Source organism: Rana temporaria, chromosome 5, assembly GCF_905171775.1.
Source record: "Rana temporaria chromosome 5, aRanTem1.1, whole genome shotgun sequence".
NCBI classification, from domain to species: Eukaryota; Metazoa; Chordata; class Amphibia; order Anura; family Ranidae; genus Rana; species Rana temporaria.
In genome coordinates, this window is record NC_053493.1 from 202,028,305 (window position 1) to 202,045,497 (window position 17,193).

General features: G+C 43.1%; 1 protein-coding gene across 1 annotated transcript in view; it reads right to left on the reverse strand.

The window, feature by feature from the left end:
* Positions 1-17,193, reverse strand: part of EPB41L4B (erythrocyte membrane protein band 4.1 like 4B) — a 334,961-nt gene that overhangs the window by 85,414 nt on the left and 232,354 nt on the right. The window contains exon 5 of the mRNA XM_040353483.1: positions 3,297-3,341. Within this exon, the coding sequence (XP_040209417.1) occupies positions 3,297-3,341 (45 nt within the window). The remainder of the gene's footprint in view (positions 1-3,296; positions 3,342-17,193) is intronic.

The following is a 17,193-nucleotide window of genomic DNA, read 5'->3' on the forward strand; positions in this document are numbered from 1 at the left end:
GTTTCTAATTACATTAAGAATTTATTATTATTTTATTACTGCAGATGCCTTGTGGGAACTATCCAATTTGAGCTTTTAAAAGCTCTCCGCCACCCTCTATAGCACCCAATTGCACAGTATGACATAATATTTACAAGGTAACTATACTATAAAGCTCTACTTTATTATACTCCCTTAACTGATTAACTACTCGGAGAAATAAACTTCCCTTCTAAGATTATTTTACATCTATATATATATTTTAAGTCTGCTATACAAAAAGTGCCAGACCCCAGTCCTTCGAAGAGAGACATTACAGGCAACGCCTCTTGCAAGAGGCCCGAATCCCATCCAGTTTCGGCATAGTTCTTGAGATTCCTGGATGGTTCCCAAAAGGCATAGCTCCTTAGCCCCAAAGGGTCTCTTTAGCAGTGATTTCCTTAGCACCTTCTCCACGCGTCCACACTTTAAACACTGGCAAATAAAAAGAGGTACTTCCCTGATGGGAGGGGCTATATGGAGGGGAATTGACTGATTGGTTGTGCCAGTGTTGAATCACCTCTGGCGAGCATATAACCCATTATGTAAAGACTTAGGGGCAGATCCTCGTAGAATTGCATGGGCGCAGCGTATGGGAATTACGCTACGCCGCTGTAACTTACTTTTTGAAGCTTCGAATCCACAAAGAATTTGCGCCGTAAGTTACGGTGGCATAGTCTATCTCTCGCGGTGTAATGGCGCGCAATTCAAATGCGGCGAGTATGGGGGCGTGTTTCATTTAAATGAAGCGCGTCCCCACGCCGAACGAACTGTGCATGCACCGTCCCTAAATTTCCCGCCGTGCATTGCGCTAAATGACATCGCAAGGATATCATTGTTTTGACGTGGACGTAAATTACGTCCAGCCCGATTCACGGACAACTTACGCAAACTAAATAAAAAATTTTTTAAATTATACGCGGGCCATACTTAACATTGCGTACGCCACCAGATAGCAGCTTTAACTATACGCCGAAAAAAGCCGTTCGTGGATCGTCAAAAATAGCTAATTTGCATTCTCGATGCGGAAAACGACGGGAACGCCACCGAGCGGATGCCGAAGAATTGCATCTAAGATCCGAAGGCATACGAAGACGTACGCCTGTCGGATCTAACCCAGATGCCATGAGGATTCAAAACAAAGATACGACGCAGGAAATTTGAAAGTACGCCGGCGTATCAGTAGATACGCCGGCGTACTCTCTTTGTGGATCTGCCCCTCAGTCTTTGTGTCCCGTGGTGTACGATAAAGAAAAGTATGTATACCGAGTTCTTCTTTACAGGGCTAGATAGGTTAGTGTTAGATCGTGACTGTCTGTAGATGCAGAGATTTTAGTGTTAGGGTGGACTTACACTTTAAGTTTAAATTTAGTATTATAAATGAGACAAATTATTAAAAAAAAATATACTTATAAATCTACAGTAAAGATAAATGTAAAATAAATAGGATTTTTATCTTCCTTGCAATTTTTTTTTTTTTTTTGGAGTACAATAAACTACACAAGATGTAGTTCTGGTACATTAGGTTATACCAGGGTTTATCAACCATTTTCTAGTCACGGCACCCTTTAAAAGGTATTTTCAAGTCTCCAGGCATCCCAGTCTATGGCTTGGGTCACATAATGTGGGCTGCCCTACTCACAGAAATGCAGGGAAGGAAGTACCTGACCCCCCCTTTTTTTTTTAAATAAAGCTGCATGTTTACCAATGCGTGGGGGTACAATTAAGAATCAGTGGCACCACTAGGTGTCTGCTAAAGAGCAGCACATTTGTCTGCTTGTCAAGAAGGCACCCAAGTTGGCATTCCCCGACATGCAGACAAAGGTGCTGCTCTTTAGCAGACACGTATCGATGCCACTGATTCTTAATTGTACCCCCACACATTGGTAAACGCGAAACCTTTTCAGTGCAGTGTAATAAAAAAAAAAAAAAGGGCGACTGTCTCCCCTGCATTTCTGTGAGTAGGGCAGCCCAGTGAAATGAATGGGCTGTCCTATATGCAGCCGCAGAGACGTAAACCAGGGGCTTGTTTCATTGTGAGGTTGGGGGGCAGTAAAACCACACAGTTGAGCCATTTTTAACCATTCTCCAGCTGCTCCCCCAAAGGCAGCAGACATGGTCGAACACATGCTGTGGCTGCATCAGGAAGTATACTCCCAGGCGAATGGGGCTTCGCTGCAACTGCCCTGAAACCTCTAAATTGCACAGGATTGTGGGCTAGTGATGGTGCATTTAGGGAGTTAAAAACAAGCATTGAGGAGGCGACATTGCCTCTACACCATCTGTCAAATGCCTCTGCAAAGCAATCAGGGGATGGATCGCTTGTCAGCAAAGTGGGAGCTCTTGCCACCAATATGAATGAGCCGTAAAAAAAAAAAAAAAAAAAAAAAACTGTTCCAATTATACAGGATTAGTCAAGATTAAACGTAACATACATACATACACATAAAAACACACACAGTACATAAATATAGACACACATGGCCTTTTTAAACAATGCACTACTGTACCTGCAGTTAACTTCTGGGTAATGCACTGTAGGGAGGCGAAGAGCTCAGGACTCAGGAGGGGAGGGACCTGAATCTCTTAATGTACTCCAAGTAAAGGATTTTACAATAAGTACATTTTTTGTAATATGTAAACGATTATGCCACTCCCCCTGATGACATCTGCTAGGATGAAATACAGAGGGCTATCAGATCTCACGTCATCAGGCACGCAAGTTCTTGCCGGATGTTAGGCTTGTCGGGACTCCTAGCCGATTAGATGTTTTGCTTTTCAATACTGCCCATGCTATTTCTTTGCATGCAAGTGCACAATTATTTTAATACACGACTTGGTTTTACTCATATTACCTTATGTGAGCAGTTTTTCTCTTTCTTACTGCTGGGATACCTATGATCGTGTATGGAAACCTTGAGCATTGGTGCGGCTGAGACCAGGGATTTGTAACTCTTTAAAGCCAGAAGGTTGGAATGTTAAATGAAAATAATTTTGGAGGCATGTCTGTTATTGTTTTTTTTGTAAAACAATTGAATCATTATTTTTTGGTGATCCCATACTTTTTGCCAGGGGTTGTAGCAGGACCCTTCAATATTAATTTCTATATGTGTTTTAGTCATGTCAATGCCATTTATTAAAGAGCAAAATAAAACTATAAAACTTTAAAACTATATTCAATGTCAAAGTCTGCTTATAGGAGTATATGCCACCAGTTTTTTTGATCTATGAAGCGTCTTATTTATTTACACACATGTAATATATTAAAGTGTACTTACTTTGCTGTAAGAATATCTTGTCTAAGCTGTAGTACAAATAAATACCTTAAATTAAAAAAAAAATATATTTCATTAAATTTCTGAACATGGGGCGCACAAGACAAAAAGTACATGGCACTATGTGAAATACACCCTGCAAGTAATCATATGCATGAGAAGCAGAAATGCTCTATGCACAAGTGCACACTCTTGTCTGTAATTCACTCTTGGCAACAGGACATATTCGTAATTGCGAGAAACTGACTTTTCACCAAAGGAAAAAAAAAAAAAGTAACAATATATTTTGTGTATATATTATATATATATATATATATATATATATATATATACATATACACATACACATACATACACACATACACACACACACATACGCATACATACACACACACACATACATACACAGAGAAAATTATTACTGCGCTATCCGTGAATCACTCTAAAAAATGATAATATGTGAATCAACTGCTGCAACTTTATGTGAGACACACACACAATCGATAAACTGGAATATAATATAATAAGCTGTGCTGAATAAATTATATGATCAAAATGAAGTGTCATATATGTTAACAGTGCATTGAACACAAGAGAGATTGTGAACCTTTTATATGACCCAATGTTGCATCAAATGCAAAGTAACATCAAAAGGGAAACCTATATGTGTTACCAACACCCCTGTATGGAATAGAAAAGGAGAAAATCCCCCAGGGTGGGGCTTTAACGGTAACAACTCAATTAATCAAGAAAAGTAGTAATAGTAGTAAAAGTTTATTACACAGTAAATACAAAAATATAAATATTAAAATCAAAGTTAATGGATAGGTGCATGACTTGTCCACAGTGGCTCATTCAGTCCCTACGCGTTTCGAGACCTTGTCCCTTCATCAGTGGACCAATGTCCGCGCGGAGTCACACTGTATAGAACACAAATTAACATGTTTCAAAATATTGCATAATTGCTTTGGATTACATATCTATACAAGACAGGAGAACACAGAAACTGCACAGCACACACATCATACACGTCACCATATGTATGAACTCATGGCTGAGCAGGCAAGCATCCAGTCAGTGGCAAACAAGGCCCCTTAGCAGAAAAAATGGGGCACACAGTGGGATAGGGTCAATGTTGCATCAAATGCTGGAACATGAAATTCATGAATATTACATAAATCAAAAAGTAGAGGCTGTGAGAACCCCTGTACTGTAGTATCTACTTCAGTGCCTGTGCGGGATTCAATACATTGGCAGGACCAAACGGTCCATGCCGGTTCGCTTGGGGGAGCATATCACCAATATAAAAAAGTGGATTCAAATATCATCATATATTTTCACATTGCTCTCTATCTCCCCACCTTTCCACCCATATGATGAGTGATGGGGATGTTCAGTTAGGATAGATCAAAACTGGGGGAATGGCCTGAAGATGGTGGAGTAGAGGCTCACGAGCTCCTCTTACCTCCATCCGCCTCCGGACTAACATAGGAAGCTGACGCCGGAAAAGCTACCACGGCTGTAGATTAAAAGAAACGGCCCTGTAGTTAGCGCGGTTTCCCCAGACTTAGCAGACCGCAGACTGCAAGCAGCGTGCCGGGGATGAGGAAGGAGGAGGGGTTTCTCAAAACCCGCGTCCAAGCTGACATTCAGCAATACTTTCCTCAGACCAGAGCAGCTGCAATTCGGCATCGATCCGCAGCTCCTCGCGCCGGACCAGACGCGGATACACACACAGGGAGTGTGCTAAGGGATACAGATCCGGCGGAGCGTCGAAAGCCATTCCCTGCCCCAGCGGAGAGCAAGGAAGGAGATATGGCCACGAGGCGGGTGCTGCGGTCAGAGCAGGAGGAGCTGGCCCAGCAGCAGCACAAGACCGACCGAAGAGGTGTCCCAGGAGCCAGAGCTCAGAGATCTGAAGGAGATGCTACTCACCCTTCCAACACGTGCAGATATACTCGCATTACCCACAAGAGCAGAGATGGAGGCCCTGGTGCTAAGAATGGAGGAGTCACACCGTAAAGAGCTGGAAACTGTACAAGAGGATGTACAGCAACTAACAGATAAGTTGTCACAAGTGGAAGTTGCGGGGGGACTGCTGGAAAAACGGGTTCCAAACCTAGAGCAGGCGCAGAGATTACAAACTTTGCAAGTGGACTCCTTGCAGCTTAAATTAGAGGAAATTGAGGACCACAGTAGGTGCAGGAATCTGAGGTTTAGGGGGGTACCAGAGTCAATTGGGAAGGAGGTCTTACAACAAACAATTGAGGGAATATGTTACCAATTGATGGATCCCCCTAGCCCTCACCCTCTCGAATTTGAACGATTACATAGAGCCCTGGGACCACCGTCAGAAAATTTAAACAGGCCGAGAGATATAATTTGCTGTTTCCATTATTTCGCACATAAAGAACTTATCAGCCGGAGGGCCTGGGCAGTAGGCGAGATTATATTTGAGGGGTCCAAGATACAGATACTGCCAGATCTTTCTCGTGCTACGTTACAGCGCAGGGCCATGTTACGTCCAATGTTGGATAAAATTAAGCAGGCAGGAGGAACTTACCGTTGGGGGTTCCCTATCGCGGTCATAATAAAAAGGAATACACAGACATTCCACTTACAACAGCCTCTGGAGCTTCCAGAGCTGTTTAAATTTATGGCGATGGAGGCAATAGAGGTGCAAAATTGGCTGCAGCATTTGCCAGGGCTTACCAGAAGTACGGCCAAATCTACAGGATTAAGGAGGTTCGAGAAGAGAAAGGAGAGTATGTCGGTACCCCCGTAAAGAAGAAGACCAGGGACCCGCAAATATGGAGAAGTTTTTTTTTTTTCTTTTTTTTTTCCCCTCTTCCTTTTTTACTATACTCATAGAGTCGATAGACAAGGTGCACAAGGCCCCTGGATATAAACTTAATACGTTGACCTCTGATTATCAAAACCCCCTGTAGAGGGGAGCTTCTCTTCCCCCCCCCTTTTTTTGGGATCACTATTATGTATTTTCAAGGGGGGGTGGAGTTAGGTGGTAGGACTGCCATTTTCACTTAAATTTTTTATTTTTTTTTATTTTTTACTCTCTTTTTTTTTTTTTTGAGGAGATATAGCAATTCCCAGGGAATATGGGTGTTTATAGGGAAGGAGAGATTATTGGTATATATATGTACACTATAATAGATGGTAATGTAATGGTACAGTCAAGGTACCTCAGAGCATGGATATGCAGTGTTTTTTTTTTTTTTTTTCTCATTGGGCGGTTTTTTAATTGCTTTATTTATTTTTTATTTTTTTTATTTATTTTTTTATATATAGGGGACCACAGTAAGATTAACTATGGCCCTATAGGAAGTAATATGAAGCACAATGTAACACAATGTAACACAATGTAACACAATGTAATATAATACTCGCACAGATCTGGGGAGGGAGGGGGAGGTTTTCTCTCTTTTTTTTTTTTTTACCTCCCTGGTCCCTTCCCTCTTTTTTTTTTTTAATTTGCACTTGATTAGTGCTAAGGAGCACAAAATCACGTATGTTGGGGGAGATGGGGGATGGGAGGGATCTGGGGGGGGGGAGTGGGGTCGGGGTGGGGGGGAGCCAATAGTAGGGTGGAGGGGGATTAGGCCTGGGGGTCTTCATCGGGGGGGGGGGAGAAGTTAAAGGTAAAAATCCAGGGGCAGGGTAACAAATAGAGGTGTGGATAAGGGGGGAAAGGGAAAAAGACCTGCTGTCAGGCCGACAATAAAGTAGAGGGCAGGGAAGCAAAAATAGTTGGAGGGTGGATGGAGGGGGGGGGGAGCAGACTGGGGTGACTCATCTTTTTTTCTTATTTTTACTTTATTTAATATTTTTATGTACATATTTCTGTATATTGAACCACCTAATTAGACCGGACCCCAGATTAGGTTATTGCCCACTGAACCATTGGGGGAGGGGGTTAAATGTGGGTAAAGTCCCTAAGAGGGATTTAGGAACGGGTGAGAGGGGAGGGTTGGGTGGAGGGTAGGGTGGGTGGGAGGAGTTAGAGTGGGAAAAGGGGGTTAGGGGGGGGTTATTTATTTATTTATTTTTTTGCCTCTGTTCTTCTCTCTCTCTCTCTCTTTCCCCTCAACGCCGAAGATGGAGGAATTAAAAATTACATCCCTGAACGCAAAGGGACTTTACGTCCCTGAAAAACGCAGGATGTTGATGAATGACCTGCGGCATGCAGAGACAGATATCGCCTATATACAGGAGACGCATTTTAGGATTGGTGGGCTACCTTTACTGCAAAATAGGTTCTTCCCATTAGCTTACCACGCAGGTAACCAGGAAGCTAAATCCAAAGGGGTCTCTATTTTAATATCCAATAGAATCCCCTGGACACTGGAAGACAGGTGTCAAGACCTGAAAGGGACGATAGGAGGAATTAGAGTAACCCTAGCTACGGTGTACCTCCCGAATGTGCAGCAAGACACCTTCATGAGGAAAACCCTTAAGGAGTTGATGAAATTCTCGGAAGGTAAATTAATTCTAGGGGGAGACTTCAACATCCCCCTGAACCCAAAAATAGATACCTCGAGGGGCACCTCATCTACCGCAGAGGGGGTCAGACGAGGGGTCTTGCGCAGTCTACATGAAATTCAGCTGGTAGACGTATGGAGGACGATGAAAGGAGAGGAAAGGGATTATACATTCTACTCCAATCCACACCAAGTCTACTCTAGGATAGACTTGTTCATGATCCCCCACTATCTGATCTCGTCTGTGGTAGAGGTGTCCATTGGGAGCATAACATGGTCTGACCATGCCCCGGTCAGCCTACGTATTTCTTTGTTCAGTACAGGGCCCACTCAGGAAAGAAGGTGGCGACTAAATGAAAGCCTTTTACAGAATAGGGAAGTGAGGGACGATGTCGCCTGAGAAATAACAGAGTATTTCCAAATGAACGACATTTCCGGGAGTAACCCAGGGATGGTGTGGGAAGCGCACAAAGCGGTGATTAGGGGGGTCCTGATCAGACATGGGGTGAACTTAAAAAGGAAGCGTGAACAACAGGTTAAAAATATACTAGCAGAAATACAGGAACTGGAACTCCAACATAAAAAGATACATACTCCTCAGACAGGTAGAGAACTGAGCCACTTGAGAAGGCAGATTACAGAGATCTTAAGATATAAAGCCAAAGCAAGCATACAAAGAGGAAGGAAAATAAACTACGAATTTGGAGATAAGTGTAGCAAATTATTAGCTGGGAAACTGAAAGAGAGGAGCCAACAAACATTTATCTCACAAATTAAGGGGAAGGAGGGTCAATTAAAACGGAAGCCGAAGGATATAGTGGAGGAGTTTGGTAGATACTACTCCTCTCTATATAACTCATCTCAGAAACCAGTAGCACCTTCAAAAATAGAAGAATATCTTTCAGCAATGGATTTGGCCAAACTGTCACCAATTGCCCGGGCTAGCTTAGAAACCCCGATCTCGATAGAAGAGTTAGAAGCAGCATTAAAAACCATGGCAGAAGGGAAAGCCCCGGGCCCAGATGGCTACACAATAAGGTACTACAAAGAATTCGGAACACTACTGGGAGGGCAGTTAGTAAAGTTTCTCAACGAAGTGGGCCGGTCAGTGGATTTCCCACCAGATTCCTTATTGGCACATATTATAGTCATCCCCAAAGAGGGAAAGGATCCGGCGGAGTGTAGCAGTTATCGGCCGATTTAGTTGCTAAACTCCGACCTAAAACTTTTCACGAAGGTTTTAGCGAGACGAATCCAGGTGTGGCTACCAGAGCTGGTGGATATGGACCAAGTTGGTTTCGTTCCCACACGGGAGGCAAGAGATGGTACAATAAGAGCGCTTAATTTGGTGCAGGAGGCCATTGACGGGGACATCCCTTGCATGTTCCTAAATACAGATGCCGAGAAGGCGTTTGATAGAGTGAGTTGGAACTTTATGTTCGCAGTGTTGAGACATGTGGGGATGGAAGAGAATATGCTAAGATGGATAGGGAGTATATACACAGGCCCACAAGCAGCAGTGAGAGTGAACGGGATATTCTCCAAAACCTTCCAAGTCACAAACGGAACGCGCCAGGGATGTCCCCTGTCACCGCTGTTATTTGTATTATCTCTGGAGCCCTTGCTAAATAAAATACGCCAAAACCCGGATATACAGGGTATTCAGATAGGGGAGGGAACACATAAAGTAACGGCTTTTGCAGACGATCTGCTGTTCGCTGTATCAAACCCACATGTTTCTCTGCCTAACCTCGTTAAAGAAATAGCCATATTTGGAGAGCTCTCCAATCTAAAAATAAACCAGGCAAAGTCCGAAGCAATGAGTGTGTCAATGACACCACACAAACAGTCGATCATACAACAAAACTTTAAATAAAAATGGGATGGGGTGTTGGCGCTGCCCTTTCTATAAACTGTGCCAAGCTATGGTTGTGAACAGTGACCCTAAGGGGTACAATGTATAAGTGTGGTGATCAAATAATCAATAAATGAGTGGAAGCAAACCTGTGTTTCAACTAAATATTAAGTGTGGTACCAGTAACTAAGTACTAACATATATAAGTGAACCAAACCACATAAAAGTGTAATATATAAAGTTTGTAGACTAGGCTGTACTGTCACTGTGAAGCTGTGAAGTAGCCTGTGAGGACTCCACTGTGTAAGTATAATACATACATATAACAAATTTGGTATATAGAAGTTGTGATGCTCATGAGAAAAAAATATATAATATTGAAAAAATAATCCAATAATTTGTGTGCAATAAAAGGACTTCCTTCAAAGAAAAAACATATGTCTATAAATGAATACAAAGTCATTAGAAAAAGCCCATCCAAGGGGTGGTAAAGTCCGTGCTGGCAAAGGTGCACCTATAAAGGTGAGTGCTCTGGTATGCAGTAGTGAAAATTCCACGCAGTGGTCGCGGTGCTCCCCCTCCTGGGTCCCCACTCACCAGAGGCACTAACCCCTGCAGGGGTAAAGTGCAAGTAGTCAGCCTCCGACGGCTCTAGGGTCTCCCACGGCTCCTCAGCTGCGCTTGGGACCTCCTTTACTTCGTTCTGGTGGTTTTCCAAGTTCAAAGATAGAGGATGTTTACAGATCCACGGTCCTGCAGCTGCTCATCAATGTTCTGAGAGTTCTCAGCGGCTTCCTTCAAACACCAGCGCTATATTGGCTAGGAACCTAATGCACTCTACCGATGCCTCAGTGACTCCTATCAGCTGTAATGTCTGTCAAACTTTCGCTTTGCTGTGTTGTCGCCGTGTAACCGACAGGAAACTGACACCGGAAGATGAATGCGGCTTCTATGGTAACCATACACTTCCTGCTTCGCATCAACCAGTAAAAACGCTCATCATCATACAACAAAACTTTGGCTTTAATTGGAAGACTACACTAAAGTACTTGGGTACCCTGATTCCGGCAAATATAAAAGAAGTGTTTAAAAAAAACTTTCCACCGCTTTTCAACTCAGTAAAAATACTACTTGAGAAATGGCAACATGGATTTCACTCATGGTTCGGCAGAAACAATATAATCAAGATGAGTATTCTGCCAAAAATAACGTACTTGTTCCAAACTTTGCCGATAACCATACCACAAGTCTTTCTCCGACAAACGGACTCACTTTTGATGAAGTTCATTTGGGCGGGGAAGGAAGCAAGGATAAAAAAAGAAGTAATGAAGGTACCCAAGTGCTTTGGGGGGATGGCGGTTCCGGACATCGCCAAATATTATCAAGCGGCACACCTGACGAGATTAATAGATTGGTGTAGGAATGGGCACTATAAAAGGTGGGTAGAAGTTGAACAACAGATCTGTCCAATCGCATTAAGTAGAGCCCCCTGGTGCTATAATGTTCTACCAAGTAAGATGAAGAAACACCCTATAATTGGCCCTACGCTGTTGATTGCAGCAAAAATATGCAAAAACCCAAAATTTTCAACAAAATGCTCCCCCTTGATCCCTATATTAGGGAATCCAGGATTCATACCGGGTACAGGAGGAGTGGTTTTTAATAAATTAAAAGAAAGGGGCAAGGTGCAGGTATCACACTTTCTGCAAAAAAATACATGGCCATCAATTGAGGACTTAACGAAGAGAAGGGGGAGTTACGAGTTAAGCTTTTGGCAAGCACTTCAATTAAGTTATTTCCTAAGATCCCTAGGTCAACCATCTAACTTCCGGCGACAATTAACTAAATTTGAACAATATTGTGAAGATGAGGAACCAATACAGAGAGTAAGTTCAAAGATGTATAGATTATTGATATCACCTCAAGAGGACTTTGAGTTGCCGGGACTGGGGAAATGGGAAAGGGATCTGGGGAGAGTTTTCTCACAGAATCAACGTAAACACATAATTCACCTAGCTTTATATTCCTCAACATCTACGCGTATACAAGAATCCAATTATAAATTACTGTCCCAATGGTACTATACACCAGTAAAGTTGCATAAATTTAGCAAGGATAATTCAGAGTATTGTTGGAGATGTGGATTGGAGCAGGGAACTACGCTGCATATATTCTGGTCATGTGTAAAAGTGAGAGGTTACTGGAAGGAAGTCCAGAGAATTGTTCAAAAATTTACGGAACGTCAGATTCCGGACGATCCAGCTCTTTACCTGCTCCACAGCTCACAAATCCCAATGCAAGAGTATAAAAAGTCGGTAATATGCCATTTGATAAATACTGCTAAGACCGGAATAACATTACAGTGGAGAGAAAGTAGATCACCCTCTATCGCGAGATGGCTTAATAGAGTGAGAGAGATCGGAGCTATAGAGGATTTAATCCTCTCAGCGAGGAACAAAAGGGAACAATATGAAGAAACATGGTCCGGGTGGAACCAGTTTATGAAATCAGAAGAAGGAAAGAGACTATTGGAAGAATAGAATAGAGAAGGTAGAGCCCACAAAGATAGGTGCAGGTAGAGAGAGGTAGAAGAGGTGAACTAAACGAGGTTATATCTGTCTCTGGCGAGGAGGAGGAGGGGAGAGAGGGGAGGGGGGAGGAGGGGAGAGAGGGGAGGGGGGAGGGGGGATGTTGATATAGGGGTTTTTTTGTTTTTTTTTCCTTCTTTTTTTTTTGCTTTGCCGTTGAGAGGGTTTGTTTTGGTTTTAAGTTTAGGGGGGCGATAGGTAGGGCATGGGGTAGGTAAAGGGAACAGAGTGGGACAGAAGTATGGAGTAGCACGGAGGGATGGCGTGCACGTGCATGTGAGAACGTGGCGCGCTCGTAGGTGGGGGGAGAGGAGAACGATGGGATTGCCGGGGGATGGACCGCCCTCCTTCACATGCTGACAAGCGTGCTGTTTACCGCCGCATACCAGGGGATCCGAGCCGACACCACCGCGGCGGGAGCGTCTGTCAGGCTCCGTTGGACACACCGCACCGGAGGACACTGGAGATCTGTCGGTGAGGAGCGGAGACGGACGGAGTAAGGTAGGAGATGGGCTATACAGCGGGTGGATGGAGCTAGGAGAGCAGGCAAGCATAGCCACCCCCCGCATGTATAAGCTGCAAAGTTAAACAGCAAGTTGGAAAGTCAGCCCAGAGAAACTCACCGCTAGAATTTCAAACATATAGGAAACGCCGGAGGTGTGGAGAGGGGAAGACACCGAGTGAGAGGCTAAGGAGGACTGAGAAAAGCGAAAAAAAAAAAAGTGATATTATCTATTATTTACCAATTATCTCTGTACGGGAAACCAACAGAAATGTGAAATGTGAAACAAGTGTGAAACAAAGGCACTAAAAGTATGGTGAAAATATGGCCCTAAATATCCACTGTTAGCGACAAACTGACATGTGTATGTATATGTATATGGTACCATCAAGACTGCATAAGCTCAAGTGATAGCATTTGAAACACATGGTGAGAAGATCTAAAGGATAAAACTTGCACTGCAGTGAAAGGGGCGAAAGGGAAATGACTTTTAGAATCAATCTATTAATATAAAACCCATCTCCTTGTATAAGAGCACCAATACAGTACACTCACAAGCTTATTGAGAACCGTGAATTTTGATTGGGTTAAACGAGCATCTTTGTTTTGGCCCTCACTCTCTCTTTCCCTCTTTCTCTCTCTTTTTCTCCTTTTGTGTCCCTTCCTTTTTGTTTTCTCTCCCTTTTTTTTTATTTTTTTTTTTGTTTTGTTTTGTTTGTTTTTTGCGCTTGGGACCTCAGATATTGGTCAAATAATTCATCTGAACGAAGATTGGGATATATTAAGCAATTCTTATTCAGGGGGAGTGAATGAGAAAGAAAACTAAAGAAAATTCAAATTCGAAGGGGGATAAGACCTGGTGTGGAAAACCGCTCTGACACGGCGGAGAGAAATATAAATAAGCAGGCCCTCAAGCAAGGTCGTCCTCCCACGTTTTTTTTTTTTTCTCTCTTCTCCCCATTATTCCCCTAGAGCCCTGTGCCTGTTGGCTGGGTGACATCACCCCCCCTGCTTACGTGGAAGGACCATGGTGGGTAAAGTGAAGGGGGAGAGAGAGGGTGGGGAAAAGTACCCCTATTACTCAACATATAGAGTTAAATAAAAATATTTGTCTTTTTGTTTGCGCCCTCCAACCCCACTAAATCAATAGCTACCCGCCCCTATATACGTGGTCAAAAGACACGGGAAGGAAGAGAGGAAGGAGAGGAAAGGAAAAAAAATAAAAGGAAAAAAGCCCAGGGGATAAACCCAAAAGAACAGAGCAGCTCAGAAAAGAAAGAAGGCCGAGCTGGGTAAGAGAATTAGAAGGAGGGTGGGGGGAATGCACAGGATGGCAAGTAGATCTACTAAAAGGGGGCCCCCTGAAGACACCAAGTGATAAAACAGCCACAAGCTCTATCAGATCGTTCATGATTAAAGATGACACCCCACGATCACAAGGAGCAAAGCAACAGCAGACAAAGAAGGAAAAAAAATGGAAAATAAGCAACCTCAAAGCATAGACTCAAGAGAAACCTCAATGGAACTAAGGGAAGGGGGCACAGAGAGTGACTCAGAAACCAGTAGGATGGATGAACTTCGGTCGGCCACACAGACCCCATCTAAGGGAGAAATGGAAGAGATGTTCTTGAGACTGGAGAACGCAATAAAGGGGGAGATACAGACCCTACGGACAGACTTCGGACACCTTCTCTCCAGAGTAGAGTCAGTTGAAGAGAAGATGGATAAGCAAGAACTAGAAATCAACACTCTAAAGGCCCAATTCGAGCAGGTACAACTCCAACAGAGACATATGATGTACCGAATGGAGGACCAGGAGAATAGAAATCGGAGACAGAATCTGAGAATAAGATCTATACCAGAGGAGAGAGGGGAGGAGCTAAAGACAATAATACAGAAGATATTTAATCCCCTATTGGGACATGCACCAGAAGAACCAATCAGGATCGAAAGAGCTCACAGAGTGGGAAATCCTAAAAGAGCTGAGACCGACCGAACCAGAGACGTAATTGTTAGATTCCTGTTGTATGAAGATAAAGAAAGAATTTGGAAAAAGCTGAGGGGGGCACCCCCGATAGAGTTTCAAGGAATAGAACTCCAGATATTTGCAGACCTTGCTCCGGATACACTGGCAAGACGAAGACTTTTAAAACCACTTTTAAACCAGCTTGTAGCCCAGAAAATTAAATATAATTGGGGGTTTCCCGCTTGTTTAACAGCAGTAAAAGAAGGGAGGTCCGCGACTTTAAGATTCCCCGAAGACTTGAAGGACTTCTGTAATAGATTAGGAATTCAGCATCCCGACCTACCTGGATGGGTGTAGACCCAAGAGAATGGGAAGGCATTTTTTCTTTTTTTTGTTTTGTTGTTTTTCTTTATTTTTGTTTTTGAGGAGGGGGGAGGGGGAGAGGGGAGAGAAAGGAAGGAAAAAGGAAAAAAAAATAGAGAGGTCCGTACCCCTCTAAGAGGAGCAGCTCAGACCCCTTCTGCCCCACTCTAAAGTGAACGAGTGAGAAGAGGCAATCCCAGACCCCACCTAGAGAGATCTGAACCAGGACATGGTAGCTGGTTCGGAGGTCAATAGGTGGCCAAAGGGGGGAGGGAGGAGAGGGGGGTGGGAGAGGGAGGGGGATCAAACAGGGGGGTGGGAGGATTTGGAGGGGGGGCTTGGGGGGGGAAGGGGGCCTCTCACCAAATTAGCCAACAGGAGAAAGCTCAGGGAAAACAAAAGATCAGACGCAGGGAGGAAGGCAAGGAAGGATAATAAATGCCAGTAGTTAAATGTTTATCATATAACGTAAAGGGTCTCAACAGTCCAGTCAAGAGGCACAAAATATTAAAGGAATTGAAAAGATATAGATCAGACATAGCATTTCTACAAGAGACCCACCTTACAATTAAATCCAACATAAGGTTATATTCCCAAGACTTTCCAATTTGGTACTATGGAGATACGATCACCAAAAGAGCTAGAGGAGTGGCAATAGGGATAGCCAAGGGGACACGCTTCAAACTACACGACAGAATGACAGACTCAGAAGGGAGGTTTCTCTTTCTAAAAGGGAAAATAGAAGAAATGGAATGTACCCTCGTGAACATATACGCTCCAAATGACCACCCAACAAAATATGTAGCAGAAATTCTGGGAAAGTTAAGAGATTTTAAGGTAGGAAAGGTGATCCTAGGAGGAGATCTAAATTTCTGTATGGACCCAAAAATGGATAAGACCTCACAGATACAGGGAACTAAGAACACACAGATCAGAATGATAAAAAATAGCTTACACAGAAGCCAATTGATCGATGTTTGGAGAATATCAAATCCTGGACACAGAGACTATACTTTCTATTCACAGGTACATGGAAGTTACTCACGGATCGACTATTTTCTTGTAGATCATAGTATGTTGGCGATGATAGTCGAAACGAAAATTGAAGTAATCACAGTATCCGATCATGCTCCAATTAGTATATCCTTGAGAATCATGGGAAATCAGAGGCCGAGCCAGACTTGGAGGCTCAACGAGGGGTTATTGACGGATGAAACCAGCTTAATAAGGGTAAAAAAAGATTTAGAAGAATTCTTTAGGATAAACGATACAGAGGGAATATCTACAGCAACATTGTGGGATGCCCACAAGGCTGTAATCAGAGGGACCCTAATATCAGAAGGAGCCAGGAAAAAAAAAAGAAAAAAGCTGTAAAAGGGAAAAATTAATAACGGAGATTTACGAACTGGAACGAAAACATAAAATAGCGGAAACGAAACGAGATCTATACCATGACTTGGTGAATAAAAGAAACGAACTTAAAGAACACGTGGAACAGGAAACGAGAAGAGAGTTTAACCTTATCGCTAAAGAAAGATATATGTGGGGAAATAAAACAAACAAACACCTCGCTAGGATGGTACAGAAGAAGAAATCTAGGAATTACATTGAGAAGATCAAAAATGAGAAAGGGAAGGAGGTACACACAACAAAAGACATCGCGGAAACTTTCAGAACATACTATGAAAAACTGTACGCAGTGGAGCAGAAGACCCGATCAGAGGAGGAGAAAAGAGACAAGATCTCAGAATTTCTAGAAGAAGCCGGACTGACAAGATTAAATCAAAACGATAGGATATTGATGGATCGGCCCATAACAGTTAAAGAAATTCAAACAGCTTTGACAGGCAGTGCCCCAGGCAAAAGCCCAGGGCCGGACGGCTTTACAGCCTTGTACTATAAAAAATGTAAGGAGATCCTTCTCCCAGTGCTTTGCAGATACTTTAATGGTCTTGGAAAAGATTACAGTTTAAGCAGAGAAGCCTCGGAGGCAACTATTACAGTCATCCCCAAGGAAGGCAAAGATATAAAAAGCTGCTCAGGCTACAGACCTATATCACTGCTAAACGCAGATATTAAATTATTTTCAAAAGTACTGGCAGAAAGAGTTAAATTAGAGATGGGTAAGCT